Genomic DNA, 26573 nt, shown 5'->3' with positions numbered 1-26573 from the left:
TAAATTTTTACCCGCTTTAGGGTATATTCTTTTGGTAAACTCTGATCTACATTTTTGAAAAGTAGTCAAGAAACAAGGTAGAAAAAAGATCAATTTTATTATTATAAATACATCTTTGCACCCTTTTCTACTGTGGCATAGTAAAAATAGAAAGTGTTTCCATTCACCAAGTAGTGCTTCCTTTAAGGATTTAGACTAGAACTTTAGAATGTGAACTTCTTCTTCTTCTTACATCGGAAACTCAAAAATATTCTCTTGATCTGCTTCTGGTTCGGAGTGATGTCCTTCATCCTTAGGGAATAAAAGAAAAAAAGGGTCTAGGCTCCTCTTTGAAAGATAGTTACCTATGTGGTAGGTTAAGTAATGGAAGTATCAATTTTGAAGAGTAGGTCTGCGATAATTTTGACGTAGCCCAACTGAAAGTTTGTACCCTACTTTGCTCTTCAGGTTCCTGGCATTTATGAAGTTTGGATGTCTGTAACTCTTTCTGACCTTCCTTTCTAACAAATATGAAGCAAAGTTCTTAATGCATTGCTCTGCACACAGAAAGTGCTCAATAAATGCCACCGATTGACTGGTTGGCTGCTCTATTGCCTGAACTCTGCAAGATGGGATTGAAGAGTCACAACTGGAGCACATGCTCCAGCCACTGGCAAAGGCCTCATTGGAACTGTATTTTGTTCCATTCGGCCGTTCAAGGTTACTTCCAAATTGATACTCTACTGGATGTGTTTTCACATTCTGGGAACAAAAATATTAAAAATAAGTAAAAGGCAGTGATGATGTGGGAGAGGGGTAACTAGGCTTCTCTCTCCTACCCGGGTGGATCCCTAGGGTGATTGAAGAGCAGAAAAGTGTTGTGGCCCAAACATAACGTAACTACCACTTTGGATAGGAGTCACCATCGACAATGAGTGATTTCTTAGGCGGACAAGCGCTAGAGGTTGAAGTGAAACTTATGATTCATTTAATTCAGGAGCTCAGGCCATTTCCCCCACTTTTCAGGGATTATTTAGCCCCAATTTCCAAAATTCCCTCTTCCTTTTCTTAAGAAAAAAGCCATTTCCTAGATCCTCAAACTGGCTACATATATTAGGAAGTAATTGTATGGCATTAGGCTTAATTCTGTGGGAGTCACTCAGTGAGAGGGTAAAGGAATTACCTCTCCATCCCTAATCACTTAAGGTGGGTTAAAAAAAAAAAAGTGTTGCATGAAGTTTTACCTTATTCCCACTATTTAGTAACATTTATAATTGAGAATATGGGCTACATTTTTAGTTGCACAGCTTACCTCAAGTTATTAAATAATTTAAAAGTATGAATATCAAAAATACAGCAGGGAATCTGTCACAAAAGAGTACTGAAATGCCAGACTTAATACTGCTATGTTCATCAAAAGAAGCTTATTTCTAGAGAACTAGATCTGGCATCATGTCTAGACAGTTTCCTGTTAGATCAGGAAAGACTAATAAGTATGGATTCCTCCTAACGAAGTAGAGCCATCATTTATTTCGCTGGAGCACAAATAGATGGACACCAGTGGTTAACAGGGAGAAAAAAAAGGTTAGACTCTATAGTCGACTAAGTCACTTGCAAATTAAATGCTGAAGGGATTGGGAGGCGGGGAAGGGAAGAAAAATTGGAAAACTGGGCAGATTGCAGGGCAATGGTATTAATACTTTCCTTATGATTCCCAATGTTCTGTGAAGCATATTGGTTACTAACTAGTCCCTGAGCAGTCTTTAAGCACTTTCTGTGGGCAAGTCACTTAACTTCTCTGTGTCTCAGTTACCTCATCTGTAAATAGGGAATTAAGACTGTGAGCCTCACATGGGGCAACCTGATTACCCTCTATCTACCCCAGCACTTAGAATAGTGCTCTGCACATAGTAAGCGCTTAACAAATACCAACATTATTACTACAGTACTCCATACACAGTAAGCACTCAATATGATTGGTGTAAATTCACCACAAGAACCTTCTTGATTGATAGGTATATAGTATGCTCAAATTAATATTTCTAGCTCACGAACCTCGGAGAAATATGTCTCAATGATCTTCAAGGAAGCTCGATAAACTAGGTGGTTGTCATGGGTTTGAAGTGCCTCAATCTTATCCAAGCCACCAAGTTCTTCTACCAGGAAGCACAGTTTTTCCGTCTCCCCCAGCTTCTCTGCTGCCTAAGGGCAGAGTGTAGAGGTAGACAAACATTAGCATATGTTCCAGAGGAGGAGAATCACCTTCCATTGGTATTTGGGGAAAGTACTGAACCATCTGAATATAACCCAGTTAATGGATACTTTTTGCCACTTGTCAGCTGTGTGACTGTGGGCAAGTCTCAACTTCTCTGTGCCTCAGTTACCTCATCTGTAAAATGGGGATTAACTGTGAGCCTCACGTGGGACAACCTTATTACCCTGTATCTACCCCAGTGCTTAGAACAGTGCTCGGCACATAATAAGCACTTAAATTCCAACATTATTATTAGGGAAATTGCACTTAATTGATATGAGACCTTTGATTTTAAGACAACTGTCGATTCTAGACTCAAGCAAAAATTGGCCAATGGAAGGAGCGTTAACCTAATCCAAATCAGGTCTCAAAGCAAGCAGAAGAGGCATCAAAATAAGTGTTGTTTTTAGAACCAGGGCTGAATCTTCTCCTAGGTCCATAACTCACTCCTGGATCCCTGAATAGTCATGCTTGGTCTTGCTGCCTGAAGCCAAAGTAAGTAATTATATTCCAAACATGAATAAGAACCAAACACAACCACCAAGTCTTTTTGGATTGCTTTCAGCATGGGAAATGTTTTCCAAATAACTTTATATGGCTTTTTCTCTGGTCCAGGCCCAGTCTGAATTAGTAAATGGAACCAGAGTCTGCCCTCCGTGGATTTAGACTACCCAGGCATGTTCAAGTTTCTCAGGTCCAGCGCCCAATTCCAAGAGTTGGAGGGCCTATTCAGAAGCCAGTTTATGACTACTCACAACAATAGGATAGACTGCTTGTAGACATAATTTATGGGAGAATATTCAAGACTAAACAATTCTCCTGCTGGCATGTCATCACTAACATCTGTAAGATTCTTCCACAGCAAAGAGCCAGAAAGGGAAGGAGGGTTTCATAAATCCTCAGTTTCTGGAACTAGGTTAAATCATGAATGCACTTAAGTTAGCCATTTCTCGGATGCTGTCATAACAGGATACAGATTCTGGCCAGTACAATGAAGTTCTGAAGTGAGCTTTGGTCGGCTACGATTAAGTATCATCGGAAAGCAGCTTTAGAGTAGACAGTTTAATGAGACAATAGGGAGAAATTGGCCTATAATTTTTAGGTGCCTTAGTTTAAACTAGGAAGAGTAAATGACATACCACCTATTTCCAGATAAGTCAGGATGAAAAACAGATCACCCCCACCCTCACGCACGAACACGCACACCAATAATATTGGAGTGCCTATGTGTAAAGCACTGTGCTAAGTGCTTGCGAGAGAGCAGTGAAGAGTAGACATTCACTCAGGGAATTCAGTGTCTAAAAAACAAGCAAAAAAACCCCAACAAAACCCCAAAGACACCCCCAAACAAAGTGTGAATTAGGCAGATGATTGGTGGAGGGTGGGAAGAAGGGAAAGTCAAATTACTTTGGCCAAGTTACTCCACAAGTCAATGATAGAGCCTAGAACAGAATCTAAAAATCTTGATTCCTAGACCAGCTCATCTTGTCTCTTGCTTATGTTTAGGTGATCACTACGTGCTAAGTGCTGTCTAACTGCTGGAGTAGATACAGTATATGCAGATTGGACATATGGAGTATCCTATCAAAGAAGGAGGGAGAACAGGCATCTTATTCCCCCTTTTACAGATAAGGAAACTGAGGCAGAGAGGTTAGTGACTTGTCCAAGGTCTCACAGCAGGCAGGGGCAGAGTTGAGATTAGTATCCAGGTTCCCTGACTCCTAAGCCTGTGCTCTTTCCACTAGAGTAGGCTCCTTCTCTCTTCCATTTAAGCAGACAGTGATACAAAGATGGTTTAAAGGCAACTTCTACTTGTCACCTAAGATTAAGCTTTTTAGACTGACTAGACTCCCCTGCTCCCCTCCATTTTACACTGCCATCTCTAGAAATATATAGCATCTGGGGTTGGGGTGGAAAAAGTAATGGAACTGTGAGGCTCTCACCTGGAAGAAGTTAGAAAGGGTATCGAGGATGATCAGGAGGATTTTACAGTCTCTGACAGTGAGCAGATTCAGCAGAGGTTCCAGGACTCCAGACTGGACAAGGTAAACCACCTGGTCCACTGTTCCCCCTGTTGAGAAGTTAGCCACCGTCCAGACGGCCTCCTTCTGAGCCTTAAATTCTCCCTGCGGAAGGGGCATGAGTTTCAGTTTCCACAGATTTCAAAAGGAACAGAAGAGTTATGTTTGTCTGGTTTCATTTTCAGATGGGTTTACGAGGCTTTAGGAAGTTTAAACACCTTGGTAATCTGATTGCCTCTATAATTCCTGGACAGAGGCATCTGCTTGACAGGGAACAGGAAGGAAAGTCAGGACTGACAACACAGACAGCAACGGAATTTTAAATGAGGCTTCTTTGTATTAGATAGTAGTCGGGTCCTCAGAGCAGGTATTTTCCTTTCATAAATTGGAGCTATGAAAACAGTGGAATTAAGTACAGAAGCATCCAGTTAATCTATGTACTCCTTTAAAATAGGAATCATACCTTATGTTTAGAAAGCATTCCCTCCCTATTTCTATATAACTATAGAGAGAGAGTGTGGTCTCTGAGTCACAGTAGTGATTAGCTGGGACTACTGGACCCGAGAGGGATAGGAGGAGAAAGAGTGGTGGGGAAGGAAGAGGAGAGGCTTCAAAGCTTGGAATTCTCAAGTCAGCTTGGGAGAAGAGCAGAGCTAGTCACCAGGCAGAGAGCCTAATGTTCTTGTTTATTACTGTTTATTAAACTTGAGTTATGAATACCTCCCCTTGCTTATTAAACAGAATCTTCCCATACTCAGTTCCAACTGTCTTGAGAGCCCCATAATAAATCCCAGTCTTACATTTCACAGTCCAGTAGTTATTGCCATAAGGGCTCATAATACTCTGGTAAAGACAGTCAGCAGATAAGCCATGCTGCCATGAACTGGGAGGATCAGATTGGCCCATTACCGTGGCGCCTTTGAAATAGTGTTCAAAAGGAGCCAACAATTTAAACAAAAAGATACTGTTCTAGCAACCCACAAGTCCCCAACAGAATTGATTTTGCTCTTGAGACACATCTACCGCATATGCTATCTCCCCCTCTGATGCCATTCAACTTCTCTGGGCCTCAGTTACCTCGACTGTAGAATGGGGGTTAAGACAGAGCCCCACATGGGACAACCCGATTACCTTGTATCTGCCCCAGTGCTTAGAACAGTGCTTGGCATATAGTAAGCCCTTAACAAATACCATAATTACCAGCTCTTGGAACAGTGCTTGGCACATAGTAAGTGCTTAAATATCATCTTCATCATTCATGCTAGGGAAGAACAAAGATTATTAGAAGCCTTCTTTGAATATATACCACCAGTAGGGATTAGATAAAAGTAAACAGTTTTCCACAGAATCACGTATAGAGATGAGCCAAGTCACCATTTTCCCCTTTGAGAGTGTGTGAAAACGCAAGAGCTAAAAGAGCAAAAAGAGAGCAAGAGAGAAAGAGCAAGGAGTGAGAAAGAGCCAGAAGAGAGTGAGGAGAAAGAGCAAAAGCGACAGAGAGAGAGAAAGAAAGAATTCTGTCAGAATTGGTAAATATTAAATTCTCAGGATGTGTGGATGCTTTGATAGCAACACTATCGATTCTCAGTTTGCAAACCAGCCCACCATTAGAAAGTCAACAGGAGATCCTGCTGCCAAGTGGGTAACAAGGACAGATTTTTCATCATCTTGCAATGTAGGTGTTTTGGACTCCTAAGAGAGTAAGTGGGACTGATCTGGAGTCCCGTCCCTTAACCACATAAGCCACTTAACCTTCTTGAGCAGGGCAACCAATGGAGGCAACAGCCCACACGTAATCAGCTGCTGGATCTGTGGTCCGGGTCCTGCTGCAATATTACTGAGAGCCCATGCTGCCTCCTTCTGGATCGCTGACTTGGAGTGGCTCAGTAGCTTTGGCAGGATGGTTAACACGCCTGCGTCGATGGCCATCTGGGTCTGGTCATCGGTTCCCGTGACAACATTTCCAATAGTACGAAGAGCGGGAGTCTGGAAGGGCAAAGAGCGTAACTGAGAAGTTGCACACTTCCTCAAAATCGCTTCTAAATCTTTGGCGAAGCGACCGGCTGAACCCAGGGTACTCTAATCCTTTTCTTTCAAGGACGGTCTTGCTTGTGCAGAAATATTCTGTCTTTACGTTCTCGCTCCTTGTCTGTTTTCCCTTCCTCATGTTACGCTAGCCACTGGCCTCCGCTGTTCTCTGAGCTTCTGTCAGTACCGGCCTTATTCTTTGTTTTATGGTGGTGATCGTAAGCTTATATGAGCCTTCCCCAGTTTGAAAGCTCCGGGGGGAGGTACCTTTGTGTGTCCCTGCATGTGAGAAACAGGTAACGGTGCATGCTTCTGGTGACTGCATATTTCCGTAGAGCTCGTTACATCTGGGTGGGTGGGGGTGAGGATTAGAATAGATTATGAGGCTGATTGAAAAGTTTCCGCCACCATCTCTTTCCTTCTCGTCATCTCAAGGAGTTATTTCTGTTGTGACCACGAGTTAGTCCCCGGAGGACATAACAGAAATGAGATCTGAAATTAGAGTGGAGCAACATTAAATACAGTGGTGACAGGGGCAGTTGGAAGAGGACGTAGGGTTGCCTCGGCTTCCTCTCCTTTGCCGCCACCACCTCCACTTCGACCTACTGAGTACTGTGGAGGGAGGTGATCACTGCGGTAGGGAGATAAATTTCCACCATGGCTAGAGGAGTGGGCCATAAATTTGGGTGCCGACCAAACCTGAGGCCATCCTGCCTAATCTGAGATGGCCAGTCTCTTTACGCACACGTTTGGGCTCTCCCTTGGAGCAGTGGGTACCTGGGAGGAAGACAACCGGCCACGATAGTGGTGGTGGGCTTCTTCAGGGCTTGGTTGGGCCCACCCCAGACATTCTACTGGAGATCAGGAAGCTATGCAAACCAAGCTGAGGGTGAGGAGTTAGTGATTCTCAAGCCTGCTTTAGGACAAAGGGCTCAACTAGTTAATTGGTTTTAGTCTGGTGGGTTCAATGAAATCTAGACATCCCAGCTACTTCTTCCCCTCATCCCAGTGATGGACGCTTAGTACAGTGCTCTACACGTAGAAAGTACTCAATCATCATCGATGTTTGAATGCTTATCCTGTGCAGAACACTGTCCTGAGCACTTGAGAGAGAACAATAGAGTTGGTAGACATTCCCTGCCCTCAAGAAGCTTACAGTCTAGAGGGGGAGAGAGACATTAATATAAATCAATATACAGATACATCCATTAATAAATAACCTGGATTGATTGGAGTGCTTATATCCACTCTTCAGACTCACAATTGGCCTGTTCTCTTCAGCAGTAAGCAGGGGCAGCCTGAAAGGGGGCTGAGGGGGAGAAAGGAAATCCCTGGAACTCTCACACCAAGACGCTCATGATGAATATCTATAGTGGCTGCATTTGCTCCCACCTGTCAGTAGAGACACCCCGAATTCCCATTTTGCAAATAAGGGAAATGAGGCACAGAGAAGTTAAGTGACTTGTCCAAGGTCACACAGCAAGCAACCAGCTGAGCCAGGATTAGAACCCAGGGCTTTCGACTTCCCTCTAGGACACACTGTTTCTCAAGTATGCCCTACTGGAAAGGGTAGAAGTCTGAACTAGGCAAAAGTGGGCCTGGTGTCGTGGACCGCTGTGGGGCGACGTCCCAGAAGCCCAGAGGACAAACATGCAGGTGTGATGGGAGGATTTGAGACCTCAGTGATTGGCATCCTTGTCACTGTGTCATAGTAGGGAGGGATTGCTGGAAAGAGGTCCATATATAATGGGCTTGGGCTTTACTCTGACCTGGTCTCAACAGTTCGGGACTTGAAGTCTCTGGGGCAAGGCTCTGTGGAATCTTACGATGCAAACTTGACTCCTCTCTCTCCATTTCCTTGAATTAAGACCTCACAATGATAGGCTGTGAAGGGGGAGGGAGGAAAGACTAAGGTCCTAGCGTGGTCTCACTATGGCTTATAAAAGACACCTGGGATCCCAAATCCTAGCTGTGCTTACGGAGACAGCCACAGTTAAGGTTCTCACAGGACACATTCTTCCGAACAGGAGGCCCACCTGAAGCCCTACCGTAAATGGAGCCTGGCTCAGTTCTGAAGGCTTGAAACTGTAGAATGTGGTTTGAGAATGCTCACTGAGCAAACTATCTGACATTACTAAGCCTAGAAAAAAGTGGGACTTAAAGACTTCATCCTCCACTGCCATACTCATGTTGACCGGTGCCAGCCGCCAAGAAAGGGAAGGCAGTGCTCCTAATTGTACAATTTGCCCCATATAAACGACAGCGCAGTGAAGTTTCTATGTCATTCATAATGAATGAATTTACTCCCTAAATGGCACACAAAGGTGGGAAGAAAACACAGGCCAGGGTGTCCCAGCTCTGCTACTTGTCTGCTGCAACTTTGATCAAGTCACTTCTTTGTGCCTCAGTTACCTCAGCTGTAAAATGGGGATTAAGACTGTGAGCCCTATGTGGGACACAGATTGTGTCCTATCTGACTAGCTTGTACGTACCCCAGGGCTTAATACAGTGCCTGGCACATAGTAAGAGCTTAAAAAATACCATAAAAAAATGCTCAATTCACAACAACAAACTTAGGGTCTCTGCTATATAATGGACAAAAGGGAGTGGAGTTTTGGTTTTTTCTGGAAACACTTCAGCTAGAGGAGTGTTTGGGATGTGGAGAGCTTGTCAAGGATAAATCATGATGTGTGTCATAAGGTATGGGACATAAATTTGGGTTGGTAGCAAGGTTAGAAAGACACTGAGCTTTCCTCTAAAGCTCCTGAGGTTCTGAGTGATACTTACCAGGATATTCAGTTCGGGACTGGCCATGAGTTCAATGACCCTTGGGAGAACCCCAGTCTGCACAACGTGGTTGATCCGGTCGTTGGATCCTTCGGTTAGGTACGACAAAGCCCAGCAGGTGTCGGAGAGAATTTCCTTGTCCTTATGTTGCAGCAGCTGGAGGAGAACAGGTAGGATCTGTTTCACCGCCTTCATACTCGGGTATGGGTTCTTGTTCCGGCAGAGATTGGACAACGTCCAGGTGATGTTGCGGAGAAATCCTATCTGTGAGACAGGGAATAATAATAATAATTAATAATAATAACGGTGGTGCTTGTTAAGTGCTTACTATGTGCCAAGCACTGTTCTAAGCACTGGGGTAGGAACAAGTTAATCAGGTTGGACAGTTCCTGTCCTACGTGGGGCTCACACTCTTAATCCCCATTTTACAGATGAAGTAAATGAGGCCCAGAGAAGTTAAATGACTTGCCCAGGGTAACACAGCAGACATGTGGCAGAGCTGGGATCAGAACCCAGGTCCTTCTGACTCCCGGGCCTGTGCTCCATCAAGGAGAGCATGTATAATAGAAGATGAGTTTGGCTTAGGGCCTAGCCCCACCCACTTATGGTATTTGTTAAGCATTTATTGTGTCAAGCACTTTTCTGAGCACTGGGCTAGATATATGTTAAATTGGGTCTGTAATGACATGCTCCATAAGTCCTCCAGCATTGTAAATAATATCTTGCAAGGGAGAAGCCTTAGTTGTTCTGGAAGAGTAGTCGTGGATTCCCCCTCCTCGCCTCCGCATCTAATCACCTATTTATCTTCTGGATATGGGGGTCTAGTTAGTATATATTTGCCAACCCTAAAGGATGTTATTTGTGACCTCATTAAGAGTAAAGAGTAAGAGTCGGTTAGACTGTGAGCCTGACATTGGGCAGGGATTGTCTCTATCTGTTGTCGAATTGCACATTCCAAGCGCTTAGTACAGTACTCTGTACACATTAAGCGCTCAATAAATACTATTGAATGAATGAGTAAAGATTAATACTTGTCCCCCAAGCAAGCACAGGTCCACCTTCGAAATAAATTGAGCTTCCCAACAGTAGCAATGTACGTGAGTTCTGATACCGTTTCATATAGAAGAGGTTTCATTCTAAGGGAGCAGACCACTCTGCTCCATTTTTTAAATTCTGCCTCTGACAACTGCGCCTCACACTGCAGAGGGTCTCTCCCATCATTTTTGTAATTCTAAAATAAACTCACAGGAGTAGTAGGTGACACCAGGGACAGTAGAGGAGGTAGGACATCGGAGTAGATGAGGGAATCTCTGTGTGCGGGGCCATCACCTATAGAAAAAGAAAAATCAAATTGCATTAAGCCTAAAAAAAAATGTAGTCGTGAGCCAAAAAAGTTTTAGGGCTCCAGAAGAACACCACCTTTCATATCATTTCACCCATAATGCAATAGATTAGTGCACTTGTTAGCTATTGCTCTTAGGACAAGACTGGGCTCCTTCCCCTCTGCCTTCAAACATGCCCACGTCTCCCCCATCCTAAAAAAACCCGCTCTTGACCCCACTTCCCCCTCCAGTTATCGTCCTATCTCCCTACTACCCTTCCTTTCCAAAATCTTAGAACGAGTCGTCTACAATCGATGCCTAGAATTCCTTAACTCCCATTCTCTCCTAGACCCCCTCCAATCTGGCTTCCGTCCCCTCCACTCTACCGAGACTGCTCTCTCTAAGGTCACCCGTGACCTCCTTCTTGCCAAATCCAATGGCTCCTACTCCATTCTGATCCTCCTTGACCTCTCTGCTGCCTTTGACACTGTCGACCATCCCCTCCTCCTCCATACCTTATCTCACCTTGGCTTCACGGACTCTGTCCTCTCCTGGTTCTCCTCTTACCTCTCTGGCCGATCATTCTCGGTCTCCTACGCTGGAGCCTCCTCCCCCTCCCATCCTTTAACTGTTGGAGTTCCTCAAGGGTCAGTTCTTGGCCCTCTTCTGTTCTCCATTTACACTCACTCCCTCGGTGAACTCATCCGCTCTCACGGCTTTGACTACCATCTCTACACAGATGACACGCAGATCTACATCTCCGCCCCTGTCCTCTCCCCCTCCCTTCAGGCTCGCATCTCCTCCTGCCTCCGGGACGTCTCCACCTGGATGTCGGCCCGCCACCTAAAACTCAACATGAGCAAGACTGAGCTCCTCATCTTCCCTCCCAAGCCCGGTCCGCTCCCAGACTTCTCCATCACCGTGGATGGCACGACCATCCTTCCCGTCCCGCAGGCCCGCAATCTCGGTGTCATCCTTGACTCGTCCCTCTCGTTCACCCCACACATCCTATCCGTTACCAAGACCTGCCGGTTTCACCTCTACAATATCGCCAAGATCCGCCCTTTCCTCTCCACCCAAACGGCTACCTTACTATTACGGGCTCTCGTTATATCCCGGCTAGACTACTGTGTCAGCCTTCTCTCTGACCTCCCTTCCTCCTCTCTCGCCCCGCTCCGGTCTATTCTTCACTCCGCTGCCCGGCTCATCTTCCCGCAGAAACGATCTGGGCATGTCACTCCCCTTCTTAAACAACTCCAGTGGTTGCCTATCGACCTCCGCTCCAAACAAAAACTCCTCACTCTAGGCTTCAAGGCTCTCCATCACCTTGCCCCTTCCTACCTCTCCTCCCTTCTCTCTTTCTACCGCCCACCCCGCACGCTCCGCTCCTCTGCCGCCCACCTCCTCACCGTCCCTCGGTCTCGCCTATCCCGCCGTCGACCCCTGGGTCACGTCCTCCCACGGTCCCGGAACGCCCTCCCTCCTCACCTCCGCCAAACTGATTCTCTTTCCCTCTTCAAAACCTTGAAGAGGTTCTTCCCCTTGACGCTGTTTAGTGCCATTGTTCTTGTCTGTCCGTCTCCCCCGATTAGACTGTAAGCCCGTCAAACGGCAGGGACTGTCTCTATCTGTTGCCGACTTGTTCATCCCAAGCGCTTAGTACAGTGCTCTGCACATAGTAAGCGCTCAATAAATACTATTGAATGAATGAATGAATTATATGTGTCGGGGCTGTTAAGGTCTTGACCTTGGGAAAGGAAGAGCCTGAACTTAACTCTCGCACAGATAGTATGATTATTTGGAAGTTTCATGCTGATTGGAGATAAAAAACACAAATCTTTATATCCTCTGCCTCTCTCAGATAAGCTGTAGTCTCACCTGCTATGTTTCCCAGGGCCCAGACTGCCTGTTCGCTGATATGCATGAATGGGGAAGACAGGAGTCCGATGAAGGCTGGTACGGCGCCTCCATCTACAACTGCCTTAGTCTGTTCTGAGGTCCCTGAAGCAATGTTAGTTAGTGCCCAAGCAGCCTCGAACTGTAAGCTCGGGCTGCAAGAGGAGTCCAGAAATGTCACCATTTTAGGAATGATTCCAGTTTCGATGATCTGATTTAAAGGGGGGTTCTTCTCTCGGGACAACATTCTCCTGCAGAGGTAGAGAAAGACTTGTCATTTAAGGAGGGGTAGGGGGAAAATCAGATAAAATTTCTTTGCTTCCAAAAACACTCTCCTCCCAAGAAATGACTGTAAGCTTCCGCTCTAGACTAAGAACCTTCTGGGCAGGGAATGTGCCTACTAACTTGGTGGGGTTTGGTTTGGGTTTTTTAAAAAATGTTATTTGTTCAGCTCTTACGTTATGCCAGCCACTCTACTAAGTACTGGGATAAATAAAAGCTGATCAGGTTTGACATAGTCCATATCCCACATGGGGCTCAGAATCTTAATCCCCATTTAACAGAGAAGCAGTGTGGCTTAGTGGCAAGAGGCCGGGCTCGGGAGTCAGAGGTCATGCGTTCTAATCCTGGCTCTGCCACTTGTCAGCTGAGTGATTTTGGGCAAGTCACTTCACTTCTCTGGGCCTCAGTTCCCTCATCTGTAAAATGGGGATGGAGACTGTGAGCCCCACCTGGGACAACCTGGTAACCTTGTATCTCCCCCAGCGCTTAGAACAGTGCTTGGCACATCGTAAGCGCTTAACAAATATCATTATTATTATTTTGCAGGTGGGGCAACAGGTACAGAGATGTTCAGTGCTCGCCGAAGGCCGGAGCACCAGACAAGTGGCAGAGCTAGGATTAGAACATCCAAAGTACTTTGTACAGTGCTCTGCACCCAGTAAGCGCTCAATAAAATGATTGAATGAATGAATTGCACTCAGTTGATACCTAATAAAGACGATTACTACAACTCCGACTGATGAGCTATAAACCAACACAGAGAGGGTCCCAGGGGCTAATAATGATAATAATAATGTTGGTATTTGTTAAGTGCTTACTATGTGCAGAGCACTGTTCTAAGCGCCGGAGTAGATACTGGGTAATCAGGTTGTCCCACGTGAGGCTCACAGTCTTAATCCCCATTTTACAGATGAGGTCACTGAGGCTTGCCCACAGTCACACAGCTGCCAAGTGGCAGAGCTGGGATTCGAACCCATGACCTCTGACTCCCAAGCCCGGGCTCTTTCCACTGTGCCACATTGCAGCATCTTGCCCTGATGCAGCAACTTGTTAATCGTTTCCTAGGGGTATTTTCGAAGACTATTTAAAATTCCTCTAGAGGGAAATTTAAAGGAAGGAACGCATATCAAGCACCTTTAACACACACGGTCCGAGTCAAGAATAGCCTTCAGTAGGAACAATAAAAATGATCCTCTAGCTATGCTATCATTTCATAGAAAAGGAAAGGGTTGTACACAGTCCAGTTTCTTAGACAAGCACTCAAAATGTACTCCTCTGGGTGGTTATGCATAAGTAGGGTGGAGATATACCTGGCTGCCTGGGTGGCCTGCAAGTGAAACTCAGGGTCATTGCTTTGCACACCTTCCACTATGTCCTCCAGTGTGAGATGAACACCCTGAAGAGAGGGAGAGCATGTAGAACAAAAATATTATGATCCCAGGTACTAAGACTCCCATAGCAATTATAATAATAATAGTATTTGTTAAGCACTCACTGTGTGTCAAGCTCTGTACTAACTCCTGAGGTAGATACAAGATAATTAGGTCCCACATGGGTCTCACGATCCAAATAGGAGAGAGAATAGGTTTTGAACCCCATTTTGCAGATGAGAAAACTGAGACACAGAGATGTTAAGTGACCCACCAAGGATCACATAGCAGGTGAGCGGCAGAGCCAGAATCAGGTCCTCTGGCTCCCAGACCCGTGCTCTTTCCATTAGGCCATGCTGCTTCTCTAGCACTCAAACAGTGGGATCTATAGACTCAGCAGGAGGTCATTTTAGGGATAGGTTTGCCAAGTGATCTCTCTCCTTCACCTTTTTCCTTTCCCCCGTCAGGTTCAAGACCATTCATCTTTCTGCTAACAGGTCCCTGGATTAAGCTGCCTTACTCTCAAAAGCACTGTCTTAAAAGCTTTTAAGTGCCTCCATAACTTTTGGAAAGAATGAGGACTGCCTTAGTCCCTCACAGCCAGCGAGGTACTTTTCAGGTTGTGGAATTTATGCAATTTCCAGGTTGCAAGAGCACACAAGTAGAGGAGAAAGGATTGCTGGGCCTAGACACCATTTTTTGTATGGTAATAGTACACTCTCCCAAGGACTTATTTCAGTGCTCTGCACATAGAAAGCACCCAAATACCACTGATTAGAGTGAAAATCAGTACTGTCAACCCAGTGGTAAGCGTGTACTTTCCACCCAAGTAACGAGTAATTCCTGCAGTAGCAGAGGGAGAAAAAGAAAACAAGTCTGTGAAAGAAGACCCAAGATAAATGAAAATAGGGCACAATGGAGCTGTGGGGCAAGGAGACAATAATTTTAAAAGCTACTGTGAGGTGGTGGTCTTAGAAGGAGAAGGGATCAGATAGAAGGTGCCGATAGCCCCAATTGTAAATTTATCTGTTTGAAGTTTAATGCTTGTCAAATGTTCAATCAGCCTTCTTGGCAATACCCTTTCACCTGAGGTAAAGGGTATCTGGATGAGGGTAAAGAAACATGCTTGAGTCAAGGCAGGCTAGGGTGAAGGACAAAGGATTAGAACCCCAACTAAATGTCCCCTCGCATACGAAAGATGAAACTTCATACAACCTCCGGGACAGAAAAATCCTGGACAAGCCCTATATAAAATTACATTAAGATGGTACAGAAGGAAGATAGTGACCTTCAACAAGTCAACAATGGTGATTTGGGTCTGACACTGCAATTTGATCAACTATCAGAGGTCTCATCAGACCCTTCCAGTTGCTAACCAAAAGGTAGGACTTTCTAAACTCACTCCAGTACAGCTTTCTCTGGTTAGTAGTAGGTATCAGACCTAGGCGTACATAAGAATGTCTAATGCCATCACCTGAAAGGTTCAGCAGTACAATTTTTGTTAATTCAAAAGAGATATTTGAAGTAGAAATGACAACTCTCCCTTCCTCTTTCTCTCACGTACTGGTGGGCACAAGACTTTTGATGATGACCCATTTTAGCTGTGACATTTGTTCAGGCTCTGCTGCTATGAAGTGCTTTGACTTTGAAAAGTATTTTCAATGGTAGTTTATGCCTACCCTCCCAAATTAGACCTACAATATACAAGCTATCTTGGAATTAAGACATTTTGAATTATGATGATTGACACTTGTGTTTTGAAGTTTACACCCTCTTTCCGCTTTACAATATAACAATTTTGACTTTACCGTACTATCTCTGATGGCAGGGCTCACAGGAGACTTGGGACAATAATTTTAAAAGCGACGGTGAGGAGGGGGTGTAGGGCTTAGGGGGAGAGGGGAGCAGGCTGTATGATCACCCGAAAAAGCCGACATCCATTTTTACTTCCAATAACCTAAGAGTTGGTTATCTTGTTGTAGAATCTCTCTGATTTAACAATACAAGGACCTAGAGCTAGTATTCATCTATAGTTGAAAAAGCACACAATTCTGGGTAATTTTGGTACCTAGCTTTGTTTCAAGAGCCAGTCCCCAGTTTGTAACATTGATCAAATGAGAAAACTGATTCCCCCTTACAACACTATTTTCAGAAACAAACTGCTAAAGTTCAAGGATTGTCTGAAACCTTATTTCATTAAATCCTGAACAGTTCCCATACTTGCCCCTACAGTTTTTGAGTTTGCCATTTCAGGAGTTTCCATGAGGGGGAAATCAGAGATGTTTCTTTTTTTCAAAATCTGTTCCTCTTTTTTGGCCTTTCGAAGCTGTACATTGACTTCCAATCTCTGTTGTCTTCTCAGCTAGTGGGGAAAAAAAAAGAAAGTAGCTATTATAAGTTTTTATTTGATAAATTGATATTTCCCAATGAATTGATTCAAGGCAAGATAAACAAATAAATAAAGCCTCTGCCAAGAGTCAGAGAGTATTACTTGGGTTTTCCTCCATGACAAATGATAGGCCCCTCCCCCTAAAAATAACCCATAGTGGAGAACTGGTCAAATGGTTGTAGCATGGCAGTTTCCTCCATTCTGATATCAGCCACAGTCTAGTTTCCAAGAGGAATATTTTACTCACTGTGAGTAGGGAAAATGTCTATGTGGTATATTGTACTCTCCCCGGTGTTCAGTACAGTGCTCTGCACACAGTAAGTGTTCAATAAATATGATTAAATGAATGAGTACTTTGCCTTTCCAGAGTGATTTTGAAGACCCATCTTGAAGGTGCAAAAAAATGTTCTCCACCTCAAACTCAGTTGAGGCTAGTGTCCCTTTCTGGTAGGTCTCCACATGTGTCAAACCTTCCACCCCAACTCACAAGCAAGCCCTCCCTACCCACAGCATTCTTGTATAGGAGTCCCTCCCACCCAGGTCCTGCAGTGGCTAAGATTTTCACTAGGGAGGACAGATACCAGCTTGAAAACCAGGTTTTAGATTTGTCCAGTAGCTTGTCTTTATGTCCAAAATTCAGCCTTTGGGATCTGTTTACTATCCTCCCTCCCCCAACCCCCTGAATCCCCAGAAGTGTTCTGAATCACTTGCTCAAATTAGCTCACCCTGAAGAGAGCTTCAAAATGGGCTTTAACTCTGCATTAAAATGAATCTCATTTTAAATGGCCCTCTATACTCACTTCAGTATTTTTGCCTTTGTTCTTAAACATTTTCATCCTCTCTTGAACTTCACAGCTAGACATGTTAGCTGCCAGAGATGGACAAATTATCTGTAGGTAGGATAGAATGCAGTGGTATCAGAAAAAAGGTCACCAAACAAAACAATTATGTATATCTGGACAACTTTTCAGCCATAGGAAAATTTGAATTTTCAGTGGCATCTCACCTGAAGGTAGGTCACAACTCATGTGTTGCTTTTCTGACATTCCAGTGACCTAGAATCTTTTGCCTATGCAGTTTAGTTTACCAGATATCCCGGCTTATCTTAGTTTCATAGAAAGAGGAATGAATCTGTTTAGGCCATTTCTCCCCCTTACCATTCTTTTCTTATAAAATAAATGCTGGGGTAGATATAGAAGTCAAAAGGAATAGTTAACAGCAACAAAGCCTTCAGAATTACCTTATGTTACCCGGGTTATATTAGTCATTAAGAAGGAGAAAATGCGGAGGTGAGAAATTATGAATGATTCAATCAGTCTTTAAAAAAAAGATGGTTGTCATTTAATTTTAGGAGTCACACCACATCAATTTGCTCCTATTTAAGGAAATTCCAGAGCTCTAAACTAATTCATTAAAGCTTCTGAAGTTGGAGACACCATTATTCCCTACAAGTTGGAGCTTAGGTGTTGCAGGGGAGTGGAAGGTGAAGACAAATTGTGGTGCAACACCTGCTTAGGGCTAAATGCTCCAGGTCAGGTAATAAAGTTACCTAGACATTCCAAGTCTCATTCACTTCCTCAAGAGACCTGAAGTTTATTCCCAGCTTGAACTGCTCTATCTGAAACCATCATTAGCCATAAGAAAACACTCTACAGCAGTACTCCAAAAACATCAAACATGGAACCAAAGTATTCTTTATAAAAGGAAAAACAACTGTGGTATTTGTTAAGCGCTTACTACGTGCCAGACACTGTACAAAGTGCCGGGGTGGATACAAGCAAATCGGGTTGGTCACAGTCCCTGTCCCATGTGGGGCTCGCAGTCTCAATCCCCACTACAGCCGAAAAGACAAGCTCCATTTGCAAAGCAAGCATAGAAGACATTTAGCACTCTCAATAGCTATTAGGTGCTGCAAGCTTATGAACGCTTTTAACAACCCAGCATACTCCTTCTGGTCAGGCGCGGAGGCTTCGAAAACAGAATGTTTGGCTTTCAAGTATTTCTGCCAATATATTTTTGAGTCCTCGTTGCATCTGCTGAGGGGTTATTGCACTTGAACGTGATTAGCTTGATGGGTGCAGTAAAATAGCCGATGAATTTGCTGTGGACTCCCATGTTTAGTCAATCATCCAGTACATAGGGCAAGGTGCTACCTTCTCAGAAAGTTCTTTGAGAAGAAAGCCCTTTCTAAAGAGTCCGAAGGTTCTCCGAAGAAAGTTGCTCCATGGACTAGTCATTCTGCCGGTTCAGTCCCGGTGTAGAATGAGTTGTCAGAATTTTTCTTCCTTTCCTAGCTCCCCACTGCTCTTCTTGCAGAGTTTACATTAAAGCGCATGTGTCTGGCAACATCTTAAGTCAGGCCTGGCTAGGAAATTGAGGTGGCCCAAGAGAGAAGTCCTCTGAATAAGCTTGTAGATCTCATACTTTTAAGCTTCCTTTTATATGTGAGTTCCAGTGCTTAGAATTGACAAGCCATAAAGGACATTTCATTGTATAGATGAACCCAAACTAGCACATTTCCATGTTTATAAAAGCAATCATTACAGTGGGTAAGCAGAAAGCTTAAATTATGCTGCATACAAACACCCTCCCCCAACCATATCCACCTCTAAGAGAAGCTTACTAACTGCATACTTCCAGCAGGCTTTGAGCGAGTTACAGCAAGCTGCCTACGAACACAGCATACTTACTTTCCAACGCCTACCTGTGTCCTCAAACACTAACTTAAGTTCGTAGTGAGATTGGCATGGATTTAAGGTGTGCATTTGAGGTGGTAAGAGGGCTCATATAAGAGTTTATCAGCTGCCTCAGAGGAAAGGAATGGAGTTCAGAAGCTGCCCAGGGTTCGGTGGCATCTGGGTCATCTTGCCAAAAGTCAACAGCTACCTTTAGCGCTTATGCCTATTCCTAATTATGTTAACTTACACTTACTTATCCTCCCCTGCTTGAAACAGCTACATCAGTGTTTCTTTCCAGGAGATGGGTAAACCCCTAGAGAGAAGGAATCATTTCTCCCCCATTCTATTGTGTTGTATTCTTCCAAGTATTTAATGTAGGGTCCTTTTTAGCGGTGAACACTCAAATGCCTCTGATTGATTCTATGTGGGAATGGCTTGTAAGCCATTAGCAATCATATTTGAGCACTTCCTACTTGTAAAGCACTGTAGTAAGCACTTGGAAGGAGTACAACTGAACAGTTGGTAAGTCTACTTCCTGCCCACATAGTTTCTGGCCTGTGAGCTGGATGTGGGTAGGAAACATGTCTACCAACTTTATGTTGTACTCTCCCAAGTGCTTAGTACAGTGTTCCGCACACATTAAGGACTCAATAAATACGACTGATGTGTCAATCCATCCCTATTAGATTGTAACCTCTTTGGGGGTGTAGTATGTCTTTTATGCAACTGTTCTCCCCCATGTTCCGCAGTTAGTACCATGTTCTACACACTATAGGCTTAGTCAGTGCTATTGAATAAAGTCACTAATCGATCAATTCCCCACATACTTCAGCTTCCACCATTTGAGAGAGCAGTGCTATACTGTGTATTCTCAAGGGGTTGCCAAGAAACAACTAACGTTGTTGACTAATGTTTTTAGTAGCGATTAGAAGGAAGCAACTTTTGCAAGTGACATCATTTTCTTCTTACTGGAGACTAATAATAAAAGAACTGAAGTAGCCACTTAGTACCCAACTTATCTACACTTAAAGTGTCTAAAGATGGGGGAAAGAGTTCAACATCTATGTTCCCATGCCCAGCACTGATGATTTAATTCTATCTGTAATCCAATACACTGTTTTCACATTAAGATTATTGCTCCGGTCTGGAGTGGATTCAAGCTATTCCAGGCTGGAACAATTCTCTTCTGAGCATACATAGCTATAGACACAAAGGAAATTTTTTCACTTTCATTAACTCAGGCTCCCTACCTCGAATTAAGAAGACTTAGAAGTGTCAACACAGTTTCAACTAAAGTTGCCAAATGATTTTCAAAGCCCACTTCCCTACTGCCCACATTTAATTACTTTTCTAGAAGAACTTTTTCAAGAATGTACTCTTCCAATACCTTCCTCCACAATCAGGAAAAGAGCCCTGAGTGAAAAATGCTGTCCTGGGCAGACATTTTTAAGGCAACCATTTTGTTAAGTATACAGTGCAAAACACAGACACCTGAGCTCCCAATTCACCCCAATTACAAAGTAAAATTGAAAGAAGCACTATAAACTTGGGAGTTTACTTTCCTCAAACAAAAAAAGCCACTAAACCATCTGTGAGCAACTCTGGTGGTAGACAATAAATCAAGAGGTATCAGAGAGCAATTACACCTCGATGTTTGCAGCAAAAAATGCCCACCTGGTGCTAAAATGATGTGGAATGATTGTCTCCTCCAATAAGGTTGATACCTACTCTCTTACTCAACTAACCTCAAGAAAAGATTCCCTCAATTTTCAAAGGAGACAATAAAAAAAAATTCAGACTAACATGCATATCATTCCACTTACCTACCCAAGAAAGTCAACACCTCATCTACTGGCTTTAGGCCTTAAATTCCTTCTGACCAGGAACCTAAACAAGCTCCTCCCATTATCTCCAGCTCTTTGATTGGTCCACTCTAGAAAACCTCTGGGTCATGGGACTACAAAAGCACTCTATATGCAGTGTGATTTTCTCCTTTAAAGCCATACCTCACAGAAGGGGGTATGGCTCATAGTAGAAGAATCTCAACTCCTATTTTCAAGTCTAGAGGTGGGTGTTATCTTCTTACTCTATTGGGTTTTATTTATCAGAAAACAGAGTTTTACTCAACCAATTAACATTAGTCATCCCACAAGATTTGTTCAGTTATTTTTCATTATCAGCAGTTATATTGAGTCCTATTATCCCAGTATGTGAAACACCAAGTTACCTTAGCTCTTTTAGGATAGAAAGTTACAGTTATGGTAAGTTACAGCTTTAGCAGATCAAATGGTAATCTAGTATTATGAATGAGCTGGTCTTAATTGTACTGAGTGAATAAAATGTCTAAGAGCTTCATCAGGAATATAATTTACTACCCTGGACTGTTTATATGCAGGAAAACTAGTTCCATGATAAGAATTATTAGTAAACACCTGTTATTAACAGGAGTCTCCACTATCCTGTTTGCTGTAATTAACAATAGGTACTGTTCTCTGATCTCTTTGGGCTTCTATTTTAGGTAGTACTTATCACAGTCATTTATATTGAAAGATATTGGTACTTTTTTTTCTTGTGTTGGGCTTCTCCCTATAACAAGACTTACAATTGAGCTGTTTATAAGGATAAAGACTCCCACTGCACCACTCATATTCTCCCCTGCCGCATAGAGGCTAGCAAGGGTGATGTGCATCCTTTAACCACAGAATTGATCTATGCTCTCTCTGAGACAGATCAAACAGGCTGGGCATATTTATGTGGTGATAGAGCAGCAGTTGGGCGAAATGTCCTTGATGTCTTTCCTTTATAGTAAGGGAGAAAAAAAACACTATGGAAATGAAAGCACACCCAGAAACCAGTCACATTCTTAGGATTTTTTTCAAGGAGATGCCTATAATGGTGTCGCATTATGAATTGCAAGACACTTTCCTGCAGTGCTTCCTTGTCATTACCTGTGCAAGTACATCCCCGTGAGGGAAAAGAAAAGGATGTGGGAGCCTTGATTACATCTGGCTGTGTTCAAATCACAGCTCCATGAAACACCCTCACTGACTCCTAAGTAGGATTCACCAGCACGCAGGATGAAAGGCCACAATCTCTTTCTAAGAGGAAAGCGAACTCTCTACTTCAGCAGGCTGGAAGTAGTTAACTAAATCCAATTTGGGAGTGAGGAAGTGGTGACTCCCAAAGCAGCTGGTCCAAAGGAGTGGGGAAAAAGAAATGTGCACTTAATTAGCTATCCTGGGAGCTCTTCAGAAGGGACAGGGCAGTGAAGGTTAAGAACAGGATGCTGTCAACGTTGCTCTGTGAGGGCCTACGAGTTGTTCTACAAGAGATAGATTATTACTTCCCCAGATACTAGTAGCTGATTTTTGAAGGGAAAGAAGTTGGGGCACTGGCACAGCAAGTGAAAAAGCCAACCGGGGAGTCCTGAAAAAGCCAACTGGGGAGTCCTGGGTGCGTCTTCCCACTCCTGTCTTCCACTCTGTTGGGGTACAAGAGAAATTCCAGTCCTTACTCTATAGCCGCTTTCTCCCTGAAGACACCAGGGCTGTTTGTTCAGTGGGTAATGCTTGCATTATCTTTTCAGCCCATGCCTGGAGTCAGGTAGCAGGTGCATCTTGTTTGTGTAAATCTAATCAGGTAATCATGGAAATGTGATTTGGAGTTGCATGAAGAGCATAATGCTAATAATAACTGTGGTATTTGTTAAGCACTTTCTATGGGCCAGTCAGTGTATTAAGCGCTGGGGTGGATATAAGCAAATCGGGATGGACACCGTCCCTGTCCCACATGGGACTCACAGTCTCAATTGCCATTTTAATGATGAGGAAAGTGAGATCCAGACAAGTAAAGTGACTTGCCCAAGGTCACACAACAGACAAGTGGCAGAGCAAGGAGAAGCAGCACTGCCTAGTGGAAAAAGCACAAGCCTAGGAGTCAGAGGACTTGTCTCTCAAATGCTTGCTGTGTAACCTTGAGCAAGTCACTTAACTTCTCCATGCCTCAGTTCTCCCGTTCTTCCTACTACTTAGACTTTGAGCTCCATATGGGTCGGGGCCTGGGTACAACCTAGTTTGCGTCTACCCCAGCGCTTAGAACATCATTTGACACTTAGCAAGTGCTTAAAAAATACCATTTAAAAAAAATGTTGAAGAGCAAGTTGGGCCTAGTGAGTGCGGACATGATTGGAGTAGGAAGTCATTTGGACTTTAAGCAATAAAGTCATTATTGGGAGGGCTAAGCTATTGGATGTCTCCTGTTTTCCTCTGCTACAGGGAAAACCCCCTTTATTTTATAGAGCTCCAACCTGAGTGTTGATCCAGGGGTTATTTGAGCTATTACTTTTCTGGTCTAGATGGAGATGGGGAGATGGTAATCGTGGGTCTTCTTGCCTTTGTCCCATTTTTTATTTACTCATTTAGTTTTAAGTGCCAGGCACTCTACTCAGCGCTGGGGTAGATGCAAGCTAATCTGGTTTGACACTGTCCATGCCCAACTAGGGGGTCACGGTTCTCATTCCCATTTTACAGATGAGAGAACTGAGGCACAGAGAAGTGAAGTGACTTGCTCAAGGTCACACAGCAAACAAGTGGTGGATCTGGGATTAGAACCCAGGTCCTTCTGACTCCCAGGCCCATGCTGTATCCTCTATCTCATCATGCTTCTCACACTGCTTCTTGGCCTCTCCTTGCTCTCTGAAAACAAAATGAAGGGCACACAAACTGATGGCGAAGTCACTCGGGGGACCCAAATGTTGTTGTGAGATTTTTGTAGTTATATGTCACAGGGAGATCTGTGGCCTGGCTCCAGGCAGATTTTGGAAATGTTTCACCCACTGATTCAGATCATGTATTAAATGACCAGGATGAACCTTATCCCAAACGAAACGTTCATTTTCCCCTCTTTTATGTCCTTCCAATATGTTTCTTAATACTATTTCATGAATTGAATGCTTTGAGGGATGACAGGGCCATCGTGGACAGGCTCCCTACCAGAGTGTCTCACAGAATAATCCCCTTAAAATTCTGACTGTGATTCCTCATCTCAGGGGCATGGCTTTGCCTCTGGAGAAAATGCAATTTTGTCTCTCAAGTTGTCCTGATGGGCATTTACCTCTCTTCGCAGTCTTCAACTTACTTGCAGAAAAAAGGAGGCTTCCCTCAGAGACACAACCCCTGTGTTCAAATAGCATACCCACCAAAGAATCAAGAAAAAGCTTGCGTGCCCAGGATGGAGCCAGAGGAAGCTGTTTGTAGTCAAGATTGGTTCCCCATGCTGGGGACAGGTGTAAGGAATCCAGCTGGCTGGGAACATCCCTAGATGGATCAGTCAATCATATTTATTAATAATATTTATGGTATTTCTTAAAGCGCTTACTATGTGCCGAGCACTGTTATTGAGTGCTTACTGTGTGCGGAGCCCTGTACTTAACCCTTGGGAGAGTACAATATAACAATAAACAGACACATTCCCATTGATTAAATGAGAGCCAACATGGCTATCAGAGCAGCTGCAGCAGCAGTAATTCTCGTCTTTGCAGGGTATTGAACAAACTGTACATGAAGCTGCAAGTTTTAAGTTTCTGATTCTGTTTATGGTAAACAGTTTAGGAGGAAGCAAAGCTAAGTTAGCAGTAAAAGTCAAGGTAAAATGAAAAGAAAATGTCCCAGCTGAGGAGCAGCATGGCTTAGTGGAAACAGTTTGAACCTGGGAGTCAGAGGACCTGGATTCTAATCCCAGTCTGCCACTTGCCTGCTGGGTGACCTTGGACAAGTCACTTAACTTTTCTAAGCCTCAGCTTCCTCATCCTTAAAATGGGCATTCATTCATTCATTCATTCAATAGTATTTATTGAGCGCTTACTATGTGCAGAGCACTGTACTAAGCGCTTGGGATGAACAAGTCGGCAACAGATAGAGACAGTCCCTGCCGTTTGACGGGCTTACAGTCTAATCGACGGGCTTACAGTCTAATCGACGGGCTTACAGTCTAATCGATTCAGTCTAACAGTCTAACCCATTCAGTGTTGGGTCTCTCTCCTACTTCAACTCTGAGCCCGATATGGGGGACAGATTGTTTTTTCACTTGTATCACTTAACACTTGCAGTGTTAAGGCCAATGCTTGACCCTTAAATAGCTAGCAGATTCACACCACTTCTAGTAATAGAAATAGTTTTTATTAGGTGCTTACCGTATTCCAAGGGCTGGGGAAAAGTACTCAGGTAGGAATTGGGATTTGGATAGGGTTCTTTTCCCTCAAGGAACTCCCAGTCAAAGTATAAAAATGGGAAGAGGGGACTGATGTGTAAGGAAGGATAGCTAAAGCGATTAATGTCCAGGAGCAACTGCACTTCCCTATTCAAAACTAAACTTTCTGCATCACCTCTTTTAAACTCTTAAATACTAATTTATTTGAAATCTGAGATCTGGCCATCCTCATGATAAAAGATCAGTCTCAGCTTATGAAACCTTTTGCATTTTTTAAAAAAACAACCCAAGAATTCTTAACGGGGAGTTGTGTTTCCTGGAGAACCTATTAAAAAACAGATGCAATAATACTTGGGTCTTGTAGATGTGCCCAACTTTTGTATGAACCACAAAGGGTATTTTTTCATAGTTTAATCAATAGTATTTACTGAGTACCTTCTAGGTGCAGAATACTGCACTAAACACTTGAAGAGCACAGTGGAATTAGTATACGTGTTCCCTGCCATCAGGAGCTTACAGTTTCTAAAAGAGTTAAAGAGGAGCAAAATTGACTCAGGCAAATTCCTTGCAGGCCAGACAAACAGAGGATGGGAAGATATTTCCAAGGGATCATCTCAGTCAGTCCCAAGTCTTAGGGCAGGACTGTACACCAATTATCCCACTCGGAATAGTAAGGGCTTAACAAATACCATAAAAAAGCCAGATTCTTTGAGTGACCTTTTAAATAGCTGTCACATCTGCTTTGTAGTTCCTTTTTCCTTCTGCCCCTAATTGAACATGTAAGTAAAACTTTTGAGCTTCCAGTTAGAGCTAATGATCTGCAAAGGATATTAAGCAATGCCAGGTAGAGCCAGAATCACTAATTTTAATGGGGTACAGGGAAGTGAGAAATGGGCCAGTAAGAGCCTGCAGTATTCATGAATTTGGTGTGGGTGGCGGAGGGAAGCATTTTATGAAGCAAACTGATGCATCACTAAATTGTGTAGTTACCCTTCTTAAACCCTCCTCTGACTCCTGCCCCAAATTGAGCCCTGCCCAATGACAGATCCCTGGGTTAAAGGGATCTGGTGGCCCACCCATGAAATGGGTTGCCTCACCTCTGGCAGCAGAGTGCAGTTGGTTCAGACGGCGACCTTAGGGATGGTGTTCTCGGTCCAGTGAACAAGCTCGCGAGCAGCAGTAGGTTGAGACTCCTTCCCCATTGCCAAGTCCCTCTCACCCCCTGGTATCAGTGAATGTGCGATCGGGAATATAGGGGGGCAGATAGGTGGCCATTTATCTGATTTGCTACCGGACAGGCCAGTTTTCAGTTGACCGTCCCCTGTTCGGTTTGGCTACAGCAACGGACACCTTCCTCCCA

At 43.8% G+C, this 26573-nt stretch overlaps 1 protein-coding gene across 5 annotated transcripts; it reads right to left on the bottom strand.

Moving 5' to 3' along the window:
- Positions 1 to 78: 78 nt before the first annotated feature.
- KPNA7 (karyopherin subunit alpha 7) lies at positions 79 to 26560 on the bottom strand. Of its 5 annotated transcripts, none has more exons than XM_029048437.2 (11): positions 26311 to 26560; positions 17129 to 17218; positions 16164 to 16301; positions 13880 to 13965; positions 12270 to 12538; positions 10316 to 10398; positions 9070 to 9333; positions 6007 to 6240; positions 4177 to 4359; positions 2035 to 2181; positions 79 to 291 (listed from the first exon to the last, which is right to left on the bottom strand). In XM_029048437.2, the coding sequence occupies exons 2-11, from the start codon at positions 17189 to 17191 to the stop codon at positions 229 to 231; spliced, it is 1530 nt and encodes a 509-aa protein (XP_028904270.1). In that variant the 5' UTR covers positions 17192 to 17218; positions 26311 to 26560; the 3' UTR covers positions 79 to 228. The 5 variants fall into 5 exon arrangements, with proteins under 5 accessions (XP_028904270.1, XP_028904292.1, XP_028904276.1 ...); XM_029048459.2 differs by having other exon boundaries at positions 16170 to 16301; XM_029048443.2 differs by lacking the exon at positions 26311 to 26560 and adding an exon at positions 20830 to 20917.
- Positions 26561 to 26573: the final 13 nt, after the last annotated feature.

Source organism: Ornithorhynchus anatinus, chromosome 2, assembly GCF_004115215.2.
Source record: "Ornithorhynchus anatinus isolate Pmale09 chromosome 2, mOrnAna1.pri.v4, whole genome shotgun sequence".
Taxonomy (NCBI): domain Eukaryota; kingdom Metazoa; phylum Chordata; class Mammalia; order Monotremata; family Ornithorhynchidae; genus Ornithorhynchus; species Ornithorhynchus anatinus.
The sequence above is the reverse complement of the archived record's forward strand: the minus strand, read 5'-3'. Positions and strand labels throughout refer to the sequence as shown.